This window comes from Canis lupus, chromosome 32, assembly GCF_048164855.1.
Source record: "Canis lupus baileyi chromosome 32, mCanLup2.hap1, whole genome shotgun sequence".
NCBI lineage: Eukaryota > Metazoa > Chordata > Mammalia > Carnivora > Canidae > Canis > Canis lupus.
In genome coordinates, this window is record NC_132869.1 from 24,560,636 (window position 1) to 24,580,583 (window position 19,948).

General features: G+C 34.9%; 1 protein-coding gene across 5 annotated transcripts in view; it reads right to left on the reverse strand.

Annotated features, from left to right (window-relative positions):
• The window catches only part of NEDD4 (NEDD4 E3 ubiquitin protein ligase), a 124,061-nt gene that overhangs the window by 35,525 nt on the left and 68,588 nt on the right, over nucleotides 1–19,948 (reverse strand). For all 5 annotated transcript variants that reach the window (XM_072808677.1, XM_072808679.1, XM_072808678.1 and 2 more), the window contains 3 exons: nucleotides 5,363–5,413; nucleotides 3,860–3,921; nucleotides 752–854 (listed from right to left, as the gene is read on the reverse strand). In XM_072808677.1, coding sequence (XP_072664778.1) covers nucleotides 752–854; nucleotides 3,860–3,921; nucleotides 5,363–5,413 — 216 coding nt within the window. The remainder of the gene's footprint in view (nucleotides 1–751; nucleotides 855–3,859; nucleotides 3,922–5,362; nucleotides 5,414–19,948) is intronic.

Genomic DNA, 19,948 nt, shown 5'->3' on the forward strand with positions numbered 1-19,948 from the left:
TGGTAGAATACAGTCATTCTACAAATGAAGAGCCATGGTTCAGAGACATTCGACAATTCACACAGTCACTTAGCTCATTAGTAGCACAGCTTGGGATGAGAATTCCAGTCTCCGAATCCCCATCCAATTCTATCCCAAACACATGCTCTCTAACTCTTCCTCACTCACCCTCAACGCATGTAGCTCTGCCCAAATACTTGACTTGGGCTTTTTCTTATTCTGTCATCCATGAAAATTGTTAAATTCTATTTGCCCCAAATAAATACAGCCTTTTATCAGATTATTTGAATTCTTTCCCTCTCTCATTCCCTCCTTACTTCTGAACCCTCTCAGCCTCCCCCCAACCATGAGCAGAAAAGTAGTCTTCTCAAAATTTCCATATTTAACTTACAAATAGTAAATTGTATTCTTACTTTAATGGAAAGGAATAGGACATGGTCTTAGAAAATTCTAAAAAAACGGAAAGAGTTAATGACTTAATTACAATAAATGCCTTCATTTATAAACATCATATTCTCTATTCACTAACCTTTAAGAATGCCATCAATAATGGCCATTCTACAGAAATGTCCTTAGAAGTAAGAAATAAATATTTAATGAACACTTGTGTAAAATACACAAATGCCCATGTAAATAATTTTTATTGTATACATTAACTTCATTGAATAAAGTTATTTTTTCTTCAAAGGATAGTAAAATAAGAAATGAGATATTTTCTTTTCAGTTGAATCAAAAATTTATAAAATCTCACCTCTAGTTCCTCGGCCTGTTCTGCGTTATCTTCTTCTGAGCCACTGGTTTTAGGTAAATAAGTCATTTTTAATCTCAAATAACCTTTAACTCTTGATTTGTGACTGTAGAAAACAAAATAATTATTCACAAAACTTTAAGAAGAAAAGCATTCATTTAACAAGAATTTACTGAATACCTACCAGCTACTAGAGGAGACCCAAAGACAAGCTTGAGGACAGAAGATATCTAGGCAAAGGAGTGAGTGGTGGAGAAAATTTAACAAATACAAATAAATGTTATGAAATAAATAAGACATGAAGGAAGTGTGACTGACAGATTTGGGAGGAGGAGAATAAGCATCTGAGTAGGTGCTAGCAGACTGGGGAGGATTTTGACCCAGGTAAGTGAAGGGAAAAGCATATGAGTGGAGAAAAGAGTAAAAATGAGTGAACAGATGGGAAAGCTGGGGAAGAGTAAAGGAAATGGTCATGGTTGGGCTTGGCTGGCCTACAGGATACATAGGGAAGGTAGGGTTGATCCAGAGGATGAGGTCCATGTGAAACAAGAGAACTTTTGATGTTATTTTGCACACACTGGGAAGCCAGAGTACTTGGGGGGATAGAGAAAGGCATCCTCAGACATGTGCTTTGAGGATCTTAATCTCCTCAGACTGTAGAGGATGACAGAAAAGTGGAGAGCAAGACCTGGTGTCTGGAACTTACTGTCTTTCTTTGACAGCTGTTTGAATCTATCATACATTAATTTATCTACTCTATTTTCATAATGTATCTTGTATCACCTCTTCGAATAATGAGTTGTCCAAGCTAAAGGCTGCTGTCGTATTAATACTTAAAAGAATTTAAATCTGTCTATTGCTGCCACCAAAGCTAGCATCTTACTTAAGAAATCCTTCCTTGTCCTCACTTTCTGTACAGATTGTTTGATGATTTTTATAGATATCAGCTATGTAACTCATTACCCTTTTCTTTCTTTCTTTCTTTCTTTCTTTCTTTCTTTCTTCTTTCTTTCTTTCTTTCTTTCTTTCTTTCTTTCTTTCTTTCTTTCTTTCTTTCTTTCTCTTTCTTTCTTTCTTTCTTTCTTTCTTTCTTTCTTTCTTTCTTTCTTTCTTTCTTCCTTCCTTCCTTCCTTCCTTCCTTCCTTCCTTCCTTTTTTTTTCTTTCTTTCCTTCCTTCCTTCCTTCCTTCCTTCCTTCCTTCCTTCCTTCCTCTATCTATCTATCTATCTATCTATCTATCTATCTATCTATCTATCTATCTCATTTATTCATGAGAGGCACAGAGAGAAAGGCAGAGACATAGGCAGAGGAAGAAGCAGGCTCCCTGTGGGGAGCCTGATGTGGGACTCGATCCCAGGACCCTGAGCCAAAAGGCAGGTGCTCAACCACTGAGCCACCCAGGTGCCTCTACCCTCTTTCTTTCTGGACAAAAAAAGCCCCACCTTTTATTCTATATTCAAGAGATACTCCCTTCCTCACCTATCCCACTTAATCTCTTAGGTGTTCCTTGTACAGTTCTCATGAATTTGCAAACTGTAGCTTTCTTGAGTGGTCAACAGAATCCCTGATGCTATTTTCCAAGGCCACTAATATGGCTCATGTGTCCATTTTTAAGGGAGAGTGCACACTGACTTATTGATATAACAGATGGATACAGAAAACTTGCTCAGAAAATGGTTTATACAAGAGTTTCTCTATAGTGATATGTTTCATATCTTTTTTTTAAAAGATTTTATTCATTTATTTATTTTAGAGATAGAAAGAGCATGAGTGAGATTCGGGGGAGGGGCAGAGGGAGAGGGACAAAAGACTCCCCGCTGAGCAGCGAGCTTGATTCAGGGCTTGATCCCAGGGCTCTGAGATCATGTCCCGAACCAAAATTCAGAGTCAGCTGCTTAGCTGACTGAGCCATCCAGGTGTCCCTCATGTCTTTTCAACTAGACAATAAGCCTGTGGGTTTGCACCTAATGGGGCAAAGTAGCATCAGAAAGTCTAAGAATGCAGTACATTTTCTCTTGATTTAAAGTTCTTTCTGCACTTGCAGTGATATCCAGTGCAGACAGAAGATGTAAATTATATATATATATATATATTTTTAAATTATATATTTTTAAAGATAATGATACTAGGAAGCATTTGACAAGGTTAAAAAGCAGGCTACTAGGGCAATCAAATAAGAGAAGAAAATATTTATTTATTCTTGGTATGCACATGCCACAATCAGTCTAAAGTTAAAGGAAGATAAGATTTACATTCCAAGACTTCTACAGAAGTTAAATATATGACTTCTCTTATAGAAAATAAATATTAAGAGAGCACTATCCCTTTTATTTTGCTTTAACAATTTATATTACAAAGAGTAATTAAATGTTTTAAATGAAAAATTTTACTAATTTCCCATCATATATCTTTCATTTTGTATTTTCTAGTTTTAAAAGCAAGACAAATACTATTGTATGGATATACAGATGTACTTCATTATTTTGACTTTGACTTTTTTGACAGTAAATCCATACATGTCCTCACTAGATTTTACTTGACTATGCGGTATAGATGGTCAAAAGGAGTTTTATTTGGAGTTTCATTTACAACTTAAGCTTAAAAATTTTAAGTTTAGGAAGATGGACTTATGAACATGCTATTTGGGTTTTAAATTCTAGTCACTGCTCATGTTATTTTCTCTAAATATTTGAGTTTTCTGAAATATTTTTAATTAATATATGCAAGACATAGTTAGGTTTTTCTGAAATTGGTTTTGTGTACGTCAAATTGGATATTGCTTTTGGTGGAAGTAATGTTTGTGATTTTTAAAAGGATAGTATGACAAAATTACATATACTTTAAAATAAATAATAAAACAATAACACCTTCTAGTCTGATAAATATTAAGAGGACAAGTCTTTCCTAAAGGGGTATGTATACTTTTCTATATGTTCAGAATTTTTGGTGCTGTGCATATATTACTTTTTAATCAGAAACAACAGTAAAGCTTTAAAAATAATATTTAGAAGTAGCTTATTTACACAGGTTTAAACTTTGAATTTCAAAAGAGACTACTATAATATATCATGAGATTTTAAAAATTAATGTTATTATTTTATATTTACTGACCTTCTTGGGTGAAGAACAAAATCCTTAAACGTATATGGTCTCTCCATTCTTGGATTTTCTGTCTAGAATAGAACAGTGGGTTTTCAAGATACATCTATAACATCAAAAACATGTACTTTTAAGGAATATTCATGAACTATGATCTAAGCCATAAGTGAAATTATAAGTGAGAAAAATGTGGCTTTAGCTCATTAAATGGTTATGACTGGTAGCTTGACAGGCCTTTCACTTTCCTATACCATAAAACTTGTGGCAACATCACATCTTAGTACCAAACAGGCTGAGCAGGTGCACTGTGCAGTCAATGGAGGGAAGAAGTAGAAACAAAGTAGAGTGGTTAGCATGTTGGCACCCAAAAGGAATATGGAATATATCTGATGCAAGCAGGTGGGCATGATTAGAGAGTAGAGGTCTTTCTAGGAGAACATAAAAGTAAATAGCCTGGAATGTAAGATTGGATTAAATATATTATCAAAAGCTTGTGATCTCTAAAGACTTTGGAGAGCCAATAAATATCTCAAAAGATTGATATAGTAAAGAAGTATTACCTTTCTTATCAAATTCAACAGCCCTTTGCTTTTATTATTCTTTACTTCTCTCTTACGTTTTGCATTAACTACCCATTCGGTCTTAGAACTTTCCTTAAATTCTCATGGCATTATTTTACTTGTCAGGTTGTTCCTGGTTCTTCTTGTCTGTCTTCTCTGATTGATCCATACTGCCTGAGGTTCAATGTCTGGCCTTTGATGCTCTCATCTATCTTACTTGGACAGCCCATCATTCTCAGAGATTCTGCTGTTACCTCGATGTGGTAACTCTCAATCCTTCTAGCCTCTTTCTCTACACAATTGATTTTTATATTTCTGTCGGCTGCCCACTTTAGACTTCCATTTTTCCTGTTTTCTCCTGAAATTCATTATGGCTAAAAATGAATATATTCTTTTTCAAAACAAAATGGCTTTCCTCCTACCTTTTCTACTTAAGACACCACCTTGATCTCCCAAATTCAATCTGTATTATCATTACTTTTTGTTCATTTTTTTTTCTCAACCTCCATTTCAGAAACCTGGCCCAAGAATGTTTCATTATGAAATGATTTCTGAATCTTACTTTCCTTCATTGTTGTTATATGCTTGGTCCACATTCAGGTTCACGCCCATCACATTGTAAAGGATTTTAGGTTCTTTCTGTGAGACTAAGCTCTCCCCATTCTACTTATTCAGCAGATTATGTCCAAACTGATTTTCCTCAGACATGCTTTCCTGATGTCAACCAACCTCAGTAACTCTCTATTTCTTACTGGGGTTCATGTAAGGGAATCTTGAAAATAAAATTAAAATGGAAAATTGAGATGAGTTTTCATAAAATAATATGCTCAAGAATTAATAGCAGAATATATTTTACAAATCAAATATTTACATTTACTATCTTATGCATCTATAAGTATTTATTAGAAAAAAAAGAATTAACACAAAAATTAAAATCATAGACATCTCTACCAACCGGTAATGGATAAAGAGGAACATCCACTTGACCTAGGAAATCATCTCTGGTCTATAAGAAAAAGAATAAAAAGTAAGATTAGTAATGTGCTCAATGTTTTTATAAAAATTGGTAAGCTATTGCCATCATTCACAAAAAATGTAGAAGTCTTTTTTTGTTTAATCCCATGCAATATCAATGGAAAATAAAAGGGGATATGGTACAATTTGTGGTAATGGTAGAATAGGGTATATTAGACCAATCCCTTTGCAGATAATAATTATATACTCTGAAAGAAACAGAAAAACTATTTGAAAGTACTATGGAGTTACCACAAACAAGCAGAAACTGAAGGGGAGTCAATCTTTGGAAGAAGAAACTTATTGCACAGGATTCAAATTTACATGGCTTTTTACCTAATAGTACTTCACAGTTCATATAGCAGTACAATTAGAACTCAAGCAGAAATTTGACATCTTACTCATTTGGGGAGTATGAAGAACTAGCTAGAGGTTAATAGAATAACTAGAAAGCGAGGGGGGACAATCTCTGAAAGAAAGAAGCCACAGAAATCCCTCCAAATCTATACATAAACTCTACCCAAATTCTTAGCTGATTCCTGAACTGTATATATGAAAGGCAGCAGCTGGAACATTGAGCATAGATTTTAGCTGATGTTCACCTAAGAGGAGAGAGCATTGGATCTCAGCTAAGTCAACAACTTGCTAGAACAAAAGTCAACACTCTTCAGGGAAAGAGAGTAAAATTTACTGTCTCAATCAGGTACCACATACACTGTCCAATACACAATAAAAAGTTACTAAACATGCAAAGAAACAGAAAAATGTGATCCAGCACCAAGAGGAAAAGTCCTTAATAGAAACTGGCCACAAGATAAGCCAGATCTTGGAATTAGCAGACAGAGAAATTAAAGCAGCTATGAAAAAGATGCTCAAGGACTTAAAAGGAAAATAAAGTCATAATGAATTGAAGGAGGGGGAATCTTAGTAGTGAAATGGAAACTATAAAACTGAATAAGGGCAGCCCCAGTGGCGCAGCGGTTTGGTGCCGCCTGTAGCCTGGGGTGTGATCCTGGAGACCCGGGATCGAGTCCCACATCGGGTTCCCTGCATGGAGCCTGCTTCTCCCTCTGCCTGTGTCTCTGCCTCTCTCTCTCTGTGTCTATGAATAAATAAATAAAATATTTTAAAAAACTGAATCAAATGTATATTTTGAAATATATATAGGACTAAAAAATGTAACATCTGAATTAAGGATCACTAGATAGGCTTAACATATGATTAAAGGTGACTGGAGAAAAGTTCTGTGAACTTTTAAGATATACCAATATAATTTATATAATATGAAAAGTAAAAAGGACTTATGGAAAAGTTTCATGCAATCTAACATATGTGTAACTGGTGTGCCAGAAATAGAGAAGAGGGAAGGGACAGGGGGAGAAAGAGAAAGAGAGAAAGGAAGAGTATAGGAGAAAAAAATATTGGAAGAAAAAAGTAGCCAGCTTCCCCAAACATTAATATCTTACATAACCATAGTACAATGATTAAAACCAGGAATACTATTTTTTGGAGGAAATAGTAATACTTTTATATATCTAATCTTTTATTCTTAAGTTTAAATCATAAATAAAAATCTATATACATAATGGTATCTGTCACCCATATTTATCAAAGTAGTTATAGTAACATAAAAACCTTGACCCTCCCATGCAAGTTGCCAGAGCAAAAGAGGGTTAACTGTTCAATAAACTACTTTCAGTATCCATCCACATACTCTTTTTTAAATTAAGATATAGTAAACAGGGATCCCTGGGTGGCACAGCGGTTTGGTGCCTGCCTTTGGCCCAGGGAGCAATCCCGGAGACCCGGGATTGAATCCCACTCGGGCTCCCTGAATGGAGCCTGCTTCTCCCTCTGCCTGTGTCTCTGCCTCTCTGTCTCTCTCTGTGTGACTATCATGAATAAATAAATAAAATCTTAAAAAAAAAAAAGATATAGTAAACATATAACATTATATTACTTTTAGGTATATGACATAATGAATCAGTATTTGTATATATTGCAAAATGATCACAAGTTTATTTAACATCTATCACCACACATATTTTTTTCCTCTTGTGATAGGAACTTACAAGATTTGCTCTCTTAGCTTCAAAATATGCAATATAGTATTACTTCTAGTTGCCATACTGCACATTACACTCTCATTTTTTAACTGGAATTTTATACCTTTTGACTCCCTTTATCCATTTCACCCACCTCCACCCCCTGACTCTGGAAACTACCAATTTGTTCTCTGTATCCAAGAGGACATTTTTTTTTTTTTTAAGATTACACAAATGAGTAAGATCATATGGTATTTGTCTTTGTCTGACTTATCTGACTTAGCATAATATCTTCAAGGTCTGTCCACGTTGTTGTAAATGGCAAAATTTCACTTTTCTTTATGCTGAATAATATTTCATCATATATATATATATATATATTCTCTCTCTCTCTCTCTCTATATATATATATATATGTATATATATATCACTACATATTCTTTATCCATTCATCCACTGATGGACCCTGAACGTTGTTTCTATAGCTTGAATATTATAAATGGTGCTGCAGTGAAATGGAGGTGCAGATATCTTTTCAAGTTAGTGTTGTCATTTTCTTTGGAAAAATACCCAGCTGGTATAATGTTTTCTTTGGAAATACACATCCTATGTCTTGTCTTTTTGATAATAGCCATTCTGACAGGTGTGTGGTGATATTTGATTATAGTTTTCATTTGCATTTCTTTGATGATGAGTGGTGTTGAGCATCTTTCCATGGGTCTGTTGGCCATATGTATGTCTTCTTTGGGAAAATTTCTATTCAGATCCTCTCCTCATTTTCTAAATCAAATTGTTCATTTGTTTGCTATTGAATTGTATGAAAAACCAGGAATACTATTAGCTAATCTACAGACCTTACTCAAATTTCACCAATTATCCCATTAATTTTGCTCCAGGATCCAATTCAGGATCCCACAATGCACTTAGTTATCATGCCTTCTTAATAATGTCCCTTAATCTGGAAAGTATCTCAGTCTCTTTGTCTTTCATAATCTTGACTCTTATGAAGAATAATGGCTAATTATAGAATGCCCATCAATTTGTATTTGTGTATGTTTCTTCATGGTTGAATTTAGGTTATGCACTTTTTTTGCAAGATTACCATAAAGATAATATTGGAACCCTTCTCAGTGTATCATGTCAGTAGTCAATAAACACGGAATCTTATACATTACGGACAGTTAAGAACCACTAAATATTTGAGGAAAGTCTGTAACATGAAAAACAGAGACCTAACCCCCTCCCCCCATAAAAACCAAACAGAAAGAAGGGAGTCAGATGAATCAGAATAAATTCAGACTGTAAGAGAAATACTTTAGAAAAACTACAGTTAACATTCTCAGAGGTAAGAGATGAAACATCTGTCAAACAGAATAGGAGGTTATAAAAAAAGAAGCACTTAGGGAACAAAAAAGAGCTGTTGGGAATTCAAAATATAACTGAAATAAAAAGTTTAATATACATTGGGAAATAGAGTTAAAGAAATTTCTCAGAAAGTAGAACTAAAAGACAAAAGAAAAGACTTATTCCCAAAATAAGGAAATTACAGGATGAATTTAAGTCCACATCTAAAAAACAGGCATTCCAGAGAGAAAAAGGAAAGGGAAGAAATGATCAAAGAAATATTTTAAGAAACTTCTCTTAAACTCAAGCAAATGAGTTTTGAGAGCAAAAGGTCCCAGTGAGAGTTAGGCAAAATCCATGAAAAAAAGATGCACAGCAAGGCACATCATTGTGACATTTCAGAGCACCAGAAATAAAGAAATTCTAAGCTTTTAGACTTGGAAAGACACAAAGCAGATTATACACAAAACTGAAAGACAAGAGAATAATGTCTTCTAAATTGTGGGAGAAAAATATTTCTTACATTGAATTCTATACCTAGCCAAAGTATCTTTTTTAATAATAAAGGTAGAATAAAGACATTTTCAAACACTGGTTTTCTTTGTAAGGTAAGAGAGGATGTACCTCCACCAAAATAAGGGAGTACATTATGGTAAGGGAAGATGCAGAAAAAAAAAAAAAAAGATGCAGGAGATTCAAGATGGGAGACAAGAAAAGAGGAGCCTCCAAATGATGGGGAAGGGAACTTTCAGAATAACTATAGTGTAAAATCTACAGAAAAACCAGCATATAACTGGAGCAGGAAGACAAATGGTTATAAGAAGGATGTTTCCAGAAGACCAGGAATAACCTTATCTACCTAATAGGCTTTTGTTAAAACTAAATAATGTACATATACTGCTTTACATAATACCCAGAATGTGATAAGCATTAAATAAATGTTAGCTGTCATATTTGAAATGCTGGATTTTGTAATGAAGCCCTGCTCCTTTTCCAGAAAAGTCTGTGGACATTTCAAACAGGTACATACAATAAAGGAGTATAGCTCGAGACTGAAGCCTAGCAAAATAGCTTAGTTTAGGGCCACATTTCTATTTCAGGGCATGAGCAAATAATTTCTGAAATGGGCAAGTTAGCTTTTAGTTATACCTTCAAAGCTCTTCTATAGTATGGTTCTTTACTCCTGTTTTTATTTCAAGTAGATGTTATACTCTAAATTTGGTCTTTAAGAAGCTATAAATAAGAAAATAAAATGCAACAAAATATAGTAAAATCCTAACCAGGGCTGACTGAGGAATAAAATATTTTGGTTAATTTAGTTTAGGTTTGGCCAAATAGAGAAATAAGTCACTTTTTGGGGGGGAGGGTTGTCTTATTGAATAGCCTTGCCCTAATAACCTGAATAGAGTAAACGTTTGCCTGTTTGATAATTCATGATCTTGCAGTGCTTCAAAAACATGGTTGTGATCAATCACCACTGGAGTTAACACAGTTACTGAATAGAATTTCTCAAGCTGGGCACTATTGACAAAATGAGCCAGATAATTTTTTGTTGTTGTGGGGGCTGTTCTGAGCATTGAAGGATGTTAGCAACATTCTTGGATTCTACCCACTAGATGTCAGTGGCACCCCTCCACCAGATGTGACAATCAAAACTGTCTCCTACCATTGCCACATGTCCCCTGGATGGCAAAACTGTCCCTGGTTGAAAGCCACTGCTAAAGAAGGTATAAAACAGAATGTCTCCAACAATGAGTAAAAGACCCTCCCTTTTCAAATAACACTTTTACTGAGATAAAATTCATAAAATATACAATTCATCCATTTAAAGTGCACAATCAACTTTAGAACATTTTTGTCACTCCAAAAAGAGTGACACCAGTCACTCCCTATTTCCTCCCTCTCTCTTTAGCCCCAGGCAACTATCAACTATCAACTACCTTCTGTCTCCATGGATTTGTCTATTCTAGACATTTCATATAAATGGAGTCATATAATAAATGGTCCTTTATCACTGGCTTCTTTCACTGATAATGTTTTCAAGGTTCATTCACATTGTAGCAAGTATTGGTATTTTATTCCTTTTTAAATTCTGAATATTATATTGTATGGATATATCATATTGTCTCTTTATCAGTTGGTTGACATTTGGGTTGTTACCATTTCTTAGCTATCATAAAAAATGCTGCTATGAATATTCACATACAAGTTTTTGTGCTGACATATGTTTTCATTTCTCTTGGGTATATACTTAGGAATAAAATTACTGGGTCATGTATAACTCTGTTTAACCTTTTGAGGAACCACCATACTTTCCAAAGTGACTGTACCATTTTATATTTCCATCACTACTATCTGAAGGTTCCAATTTCTCCATATCCTAAACAACACTTATTATTACCTATCTTTTAGATATAGCCCTCCTAGTTGGTATGAAGCAATCTCTAATTGTGGTTCTGAAAAAAAATTTTTTTTTAATTAATTGTGGTTCTGTTTGCATTTCCCTGATGGCCAATGACGACGTTGAACATCTTTTCATGTACTTATTGTTCTACTTATATCTCAAAATCTCTTAACTTAGAAATCTTCCCTACAGATTCAGTTTCCATTGCAGAAGCAGTGCCTGTCATTATAGAAAGAAGGAAAACATCTTATTCAATATATTGCTCCATATTCCTTGCTCACTGATTGCATTTCGTGAACAAAAACATAGAGCAAAAAATCCCACATATTGGAAATTTTCTTGTCTCAAGTAATTCTGGTATATAAAACATATTTTAAAATTTCTTACATCTTCTTTCTTTCATACAAGTGATTTGAAATGAGTTTCTTCTACTTAAAATGAAATGGTCCCAAAGAAGTATATTTCTAATACTAGAAGAATGAACCAATTTTCCAAACTAAAAGTCAATATACATGGTCTGAGGAGATGGAGAATATGAAACTGGGAACTATCCTGGAAATTCTGGGACATATGGTTGCTATAAATATAGGACAATTAGAGGTTCTTTTTCCATTTACAAAGAAAAAGCAATAGTTTTAAATTCATTCCTATGAAGGCAAGTCAGTCTGTGATGTTCATTAATGTTTCTCTAGCCAACCAATTGTTCCAAATTCTGAATATCAAGCATTTCTTTGCAAGAGTTATTTCCTATATTTGAACCACTTGCAGCTTACTTTGTAAAGCAAATTTGCATTTGGTAAAATATAAGTAATTTTAAAACACCTGAAATCTGAGTAAGATTTCAGAACAGCAGGTGATTTTAAACAAGACCATTTGTAGTGGGCACAGTTCTGTCAATAAATAATACTATCATAGCTTTGAAGAATACTGAATCCTTGCCTTTAAAAAGTTTCCACTAACTTGGAGTTAGAAATAATTTCCCAGGGCAAATCTACTGTATAAAGCAAAATAATAAAGGAAGACTCACTTCCTCACAATCAAAGCCAGACAACATAGCCAAAGTATTTTTTGCTGTAATATCCAACTTTTACTTTCAGTTATGTTTTTTAATCAGTGAAAATGAATTTTATACATGAATAAAAATAATTTTACATATGAATAACTTTATTATGTTAAATACAGTGTAGTTTCAGTTTGCAGACTTAACTATAAGCACTTTTTTTTTAATCAAGATGATCTTTTAATTTTAAAACAAAGGTAATGCATATGCAGGGTATAATATCAAAAGGAAAAAGTTTCCTAGCCTCCATCTAACTCTACACTCTGTTCTTCCAAGAAGCAGTAGCTATTTTTGTGTGTTTGGTATGTTTGGGTCTGAAACTATTCAGAGTTTCTTTTCACATACTGTTATGCATCCTGCTCTTTTTCTCTTCAATAATATCTCCATGACTTTGTCCTTTGTCCAATATTAGACCATGTAGAGGTGCTTTACCCTTTTTTTTTTTTTAAGATTTTATTTATTTATTTGAGAGACAGCACAGCGGGGTGGGGGGGAGCAGTAGAGGGAGAGGGAGAAGCAGGCAACCCATTGAGCAGGGAGCCAGATGTGGGGCTCAATCCCAGGACCCTGATCATGACCTGGGCCCAAGGCAGACTCTTTTTTTTTTTTTTGTCCAAGTCATACTCTTAACTAAATGAGCCACCCAGGTGCCCAAATGCTTTACCTCTTTAATGGCTGTATAGTATGCCATTGTATAGAATACAAAATTTACTTCACTAGTTCCCTATTGACAGATATTTCAGTTGTTTCTAACCTTTTGCCTGTTACAAACAATGCTTCAGTGAATAAACTTCTATTTTTTATATTGCATGTATAACTGACATAATTTTCATTTTGTGTAATAATAAAGACTACAGTAGATTAATCTGAACTAATCTGAAGTGGAAACAGATCTCAGTGACTGACTGGATGTTACAGAAGGGAACTGTGTCCAGAGTAAACCAAAACCACATACCAATTTTCAAAGGTCAAAGATTCAAGATCAAAAGTGAGCATCTGAATTTTTACTCAGTGCCAATTAACCACTGTCTTCACACAGCTATATTCAAATTATCTATATGCAAATGTCATGATTCTTCTGTATAGATCACTAAAACTCTAAAAAAATTAATTGAAGGGCACCAAAAAAGAAACAATAAATTAATAGCTATAAAAATATTGAAACTGCAGGTGCTCGGTGGCTCAGTTGGTTAAGTGTCCAACTCTTGGTCTCAGCTCAGGTCTTGATCTCAGGGTTGTGAGTTCAAGGCCTGCATTGGGCTTCACACTGGGCATGGAGCCTACTTTAAAACTAACTAAATAAAAATAAATAAATAAATAAAAATGTTCAAACTGTTGTTAATCATATTTAAATTAAGTCAAGAGAGCAAGAGATATTCCAGAGATGATAAAAGAGTAAAAAGCTCTGAAGCTGAGAGAATAAAAGCCAAATTACCTAAAACCTCTTTGTGTAAGGTAGAATTTGAACTTTCATTCTATTATTTATGTTACGGTAATAAATATTTTCCTTCTTTGAACACATGAAAAGTTGATATCCTGACACAGAGGTATTAGTGCATGTGAATATCTGAGAAAAATAAGTAAGACTTTTATGAATGGACCCATTTATAGCATTTTAAAAAATGAGGGACTATATATTTTCTGCTTCCAAAATTTTATAAAATAACTATTATTTTTAATGAACAACCTTTCTCTCAAAATCTATACTACATGGATTCATACATCTTAAATGTTACCAAAAAAAAAAAAATCATAAAAACGACTCTAACTTTAGCTTGTTTTCTAACATATGCTGATCTTGTTAACTAAAACTACATGTGTATAGCTTCTACCTTCCTACTTCCATACTGACTCACTCTATACTATGACCTGCTTATTTTAAACGTTTTTCTGGAAGTTCAAGATTTATTGATTCAACCTTTTTAGTATGTTGAGGGGAAAATGGTGTTAGCTAAATAAACAGTATAATCTGATCTAGGCTATAAAGTCATAGTTACTGGATGTCTTTGCGTAAAGCAAACATTCAACGTCCCATGCTTGTGATCTGCTCAGCCAGCCAACCAGCCTGTCTGGTAAATTTAACTCTAAGACACAAGCTGTACTTGTTCTTTGACAATAGCTTCATACTGCTTGAAAATTTGGGTACAAGTGTTCTACAACTCTCACATTGGGTACAAGTGTTCTACAACTCTCACATTAGCAACTCTCACATTTTTAAAGGGATATTTACATAATAGACGGGGGAAGGAGGTCAAACCACTATCTGCATCAGTTTTGGCTTGAACTATCCTCCTCTGAATTTCAGCTTCTTTGGAGATCTCCACTTGATAATCATCACAGACTTGTGAGAACTGACAATTTACCTGGACGCATCCTCTATCTTTACAAGCTTTAAAGTTTAGCTTATAATTTACTGTCAGGATTTTCAAATACAAGCCATTTTTTACAAATATGCTACAGAGGAGAAGGACTTTAAAGCAGACAAGAACAGGAATCAGACCGTGTTATCAAACCTGAACAGGATTTTATATAATTATTTTCAAAATTAAGCTTTAGCATATCCAACATACTTTCATAAGAAATTTATATTGTATGCTCCTAAACTAAAGGACTAGAGGGATGCCTGGGTGGCTTAGCCGCTTGAGCGTCTGCCTTTGGCCCAGGGCATGATCCTGGGGTCCCGGGATTGAGTCCCACATTGTGTTCCCTGCATGGAGCCTGCTTCTCCCTCTGCCTGTGTCTCTGCTTCTCTCTCTTTGTCTCCCATGAATAAATAAATAAAATCTTAAACAACAACAACAACAACAACAACTAAAGGACTAGAGAATGTAAGAAGAAAGTTTTGCATTTATTACAACTTTCGCCTCCACTTCACAAAAGGTGAAGGGCTCATCAATTTTCTCCATGATTTCAAATTGGTATTTCCAACCAAAGGAAAGTTACAAAACGACTAAACATATAGTTATAATTTAACTAGGAAATACCACTAGGAAAGAAAAAAAAAAAGGAAATACCACTAGATAACTGATAAAAAGGGAAAGGCTCTTCCTTCCAGAGAGAAAAACATTCATTCTTGACTGAAAATAAAGACATAGACTCACTCTTCTGAGTGCCAATAAATTACGTACTACTTTTTTCTTTCTAGGAATGTCTGCCAAGCTATTAGGGAATATAGAAAAAGGTAAACTTTCAAAGAGATTGAAGCTAATAATCTCTGGACAATTCTATCTGAAGTCTAAATGAGAAATTAGTAGACAGCTTCCACTGTTGAGCAAGATCTAATGACTTTAAGACCCAAAGAGCTATGTAAAATCTCAAATTTAAAAACAAGTGAGTGTGAGAAGATGAACTTTAAATCATCACTATAAAATTGATTTTTAAAAAGCCAGGGCAGCTGGGGAAGTAGTATAGAGGCTTCTGCTGCCAACCTTCGTTTAGAGTTTCAAAAGATTCAGATTGAGTTCATCTACTCAAGTGTTTTTCAAATTTAGGGCAGAGGGTCTCAGAATCTGCAGTTCTTCCCAGTCATCAGGTGATACTAATGCAACTGATCTAGTAGTCACACCTAGAGAACCAGATCCCTATTCAATTCAATTTCTAAAGAAAACCAGGAAGAGTAAACAATGATAACAGCTAAAAGAGAATGAGCAGGACATCTCAATTTATCTATTTTTATCCTGGCTACTTTCAAATGGATTTGGTAGTTTGAAGATAACATACAATGTAAATTAAGACACTTCAAGATGACAGAACAGAACTCCTCTAAAAGAAGCAAAAGAAGTCAGGTTCTTGCATTTCTTTTTAGCTTGCAAAAATAAAAACATATTTCCTAATTATAACAATCCTCTTTTCAAAATTTTTGAAAACTTGCTATTGAATAAACATAATTTCTGCAGCATGTTCTGAAGAATCAAAGATCTGCTGGATACTAAGAGAGGTGGTCACATAATTGGGAAACATTTGGTTAAATAAAATTTATAAGTTTATTTCCTGTAGGACTTTAGGAACTTAACTTCACTAGCGTGTATAGTGACATTCTAAGAAATACAGCATGTGACACTACACAAACTTATTTCTCCATGGGATAAGGGTATATATGAGGTATCTTACAGACTGGTGAGAAACACATTTCAAAAATATTGGTCCAGAGGAAAAACTATAAATTCCTTAGCATGGGATGCTAGGCCTTTCTGAGCATTTCCAGTCTACCTTGCATCCTCATCTATTAATAAAACCTATGAGTTTTATCACTGAACAAATCCTGTATTTCCTCCTTTCAAACTCACTTGTGCTTCCCGGAAAGTTTTTTTTCTCTCTGCCTGTGTAAATCCTACTTATGAGGCCCAGATCAATGCCATTCTAATGAAACTTTTCTTGATGAGACTAAATTGCTGATTTCCTCTTCTATAATTCTACTTCCCTTGTATCTTTTAATATCTATATAATAGTTCTCTTCCACTCCAAAAAAATTATTAAAGCTTTTTAAAAAAAATTGAAATGGCCTGACTTACTTTATGTTAATTAATCCTTCCTTTATAAAAACTAGCTATTTAGACCACAAGAAGTACTCTATGATGTGGAGAGAACTTACGTAATACTTCTAACATTGTGAAACCAAATTAACAATGTGACGGGAAATGCTACAACACCCAAAGAAGATGGTATCAGATTTTCCTTTTTAGGCAATAGATTAAGTCCTGCTTGCCCATTTCAAGAGGGTTAGTATGTTGAACACCATTGGAGCAAAAATCAAAAGGGTTAAATGACCTGTTCAACTCTCTGTAGTCTGCCCGCCTTCTTCAACTTTGAACTCAGTTTTTTGCCACCACTGTGATATTGGTCTATTGATTCCCTGCTGTTTCTCACTGCTTTGACTATGGCTATGTTCCTGGATCATTTACTGGCTTTTCAGCCTCAGAAAAAGGTTTTCAACCAATTTTCTTTGAGTTGTAAGCGGCTGTCTTCCTTACAAAAGAATAGCGTAACCTCTTCCCTACACTGTTTCCAGCCTTCCAGTGACCATGAACCACTCTCCTATCCTTGGCCTATGGAATCCACCACTTGCACTTGCAATCTCCACATGCACATAGTTGGTAAATTTTAAAAGACAGGATATTTTGCATGAATCTATTATTCAGGTCTCACTAGATTACAACTCTGATCTCCTATTAATACCATCCCCAAGTTTAACAAATAGATCCATGAGGTAAAATACACACTTAGATTCAGATGAAACTACCCCATTTAATAGTTTAAATATAACCTAAGAATCTTTAAAAATGTTTAAAGGGAAAGATTAAAAGTAATTCCTAAGTTTTGCCATATTGTACCGGGCCTACCAACATCTTGCTCATAGTAGGAAGTCGTTATTTAGCTCATTCTTTGGTCAGTTGCTCCAGATTTTAGTTTAGTCATTTTTAAAGGTAACTGAATCTGAAATCTAAAAACCACTAAACTTCATACCAAATATGTTTCTTCAGTACATTAGCTAGCATTAGTGGGTCTGGAGAACACCAACAATTCAGGATTTATCAAAAGTTTTCTGACTACTTGAATGAGGTGATCCTCCTGCAAACTGTTAAGGCACGCAAGCCTTGAGGCTACAATCATTTCAACTCTCTGATCCTTAGTTAATTTTACACCATTTTATATATTCTCTTTGTCTTCCTTGCTTAGACTGGCCCATCACAAGTTGGGAAGATGTCTTCTATTCTTCTGTATTTCACGACAAAAAAAAAAAAAAAAATCTAAAAAAACTGCTCGCTGGAGTTTCAGTAATATTTCCCCTAATCAACAAATAAGTATTAAACAGAAACAAGGTATAGTGACTGACAAATACTTTCAAAGATTTATTGTCAGTAAAACAAATATATTAAGACCTGAAGGGACTGGCCCAAGAATATCTCTAAACAACAAAGAAAATAATTTATTATCAAATGATTCCCAGTGTTTCTTCTCCTCCTCAACTTCCTCCTACCTCTCCCTCTCCTTTTCTTCCTCCTCTTTATTCTTCTTCATTATTTGTAAACTTTGATAGAAGACTACTTATATACTGATAGAAAGAAATGTCTTCTCTCTTTTTTTTTAAGATTTATTTATTTATTTATGATAGACACAGAGAGAGAGAGAGAGAGAGAGGGAGAAAGAGAGAGGCAGAGACACAGAAGGAGGGAGAAGCAGGCTCCATCCCAGGAGCCCGACGCAGGACTTGATCCCAGACTCCAAGATGGTGCCCTGGGCCAAAGGCAGGCGCCAAACCACTGAGCCACCCAGGGATCCCCAGAAATGTCTTCTCTAATAATTTTTGCCTTTTGAAATAATCTTTTAAGTTTTTAGAGAAATATCTCAGAAAAAGAAACTAATTATTCTTATGATTTGATTACCTGATCATTTGATCAAATGTAAATTTAGCTGATCTATAAACAGTTTTTAAAGTTTCCCCTAGGGTTGAAAACTCATATAATTTTTATTGAAGAATATAATGATCAATGAAAACAGGGGAGCAAGGGGGATGTGGGTTACTGTTGTTTAAGAAAATAAGAACTCAATGGATTCCTTTAAAACCAAAATTTCCTTGGTACCAGTGGAGAAAAATAATGTCACTGAGATGTGGCTCAACTCCTTCAGCTATTAAAGCTACCATGCACTGTTAGCTTTAGGCACCTTCCTCCATAGACTGGAGCACTGTCAAAGTTACAGGGGTATCAATGGCTTGAGGCTTAGAATGTAATGTTCTAGAGTTGTCCAACAGAACTTTCTGCAATAATGTAAATATTCTATATCTGTGCTGTCCAATGTGGCAGCCACTAGTTACTTGTGGCTACTGTAGTGGCTACTGACCACTTGAAATGTGTCTAGTACAGATGAGGTTCAGAATTTTAAAATTTGATTTCATTTAAATGAATTTAAATCTCCATAGCCAGTGTTGTGCCCAAGATTGCGAATCCAAGAAACCACCAAGGAGCCGACACTGATGCAAACACACGAGGGTTTATTTACAAGCTCGAGTTTGGGTCCAAGTATACTCCATACAGCAGAGCAGGGGCTTGGACCCCAAAGTGGGTTACAGCTGGGTTTTTTATGGGCTGGTCTAGGGGATTTTCAGAAGGGATGAAGGAATCTTTTCCATTCCAATATGGGGGAAAGGGTGGGGGAGTTTCTTAAGATCTGATATGGGATTCTCTGCAGAGGGCATTCTGAGCTTTATTGTCTTTCCGATATGGGATTCCCTACCTAGGACATTCTGCAGTTTTTCCTGTAATGTTCAGCTCTTATTCCCAGGGGCCTAAGATGGCTGTACTTGTGCTAATGCTAAACTTGAGGTGGAATGGCTTCAATTTTTCTCGGCCTCCACACCATATGTGGTTACTGGCCACTGCATTGGACTGTGGAGTTTTAGCAAATTTTTTAGTGAGAAAATACTCTCTGGTTTTTTTTTTTCTTACTTTTAGTTCTTTCCCAGCTATTCAGACATGTCCCCAAAGTTGACTACTCCCCATCATACTGTATTTAGAATCATGACCACATTTTTAAAAATAAGGTTGGTTTATCATACCTAAGGAAAGGTTGAGTTAAACTTTGTTAAGTATGCCTTGGGGAAATAAGTCACCCTAAGAAAAGAAGGAGAAACTATTGCCCAGAGGGACACAGCAGTACCTGTGACAATGCCTGGAA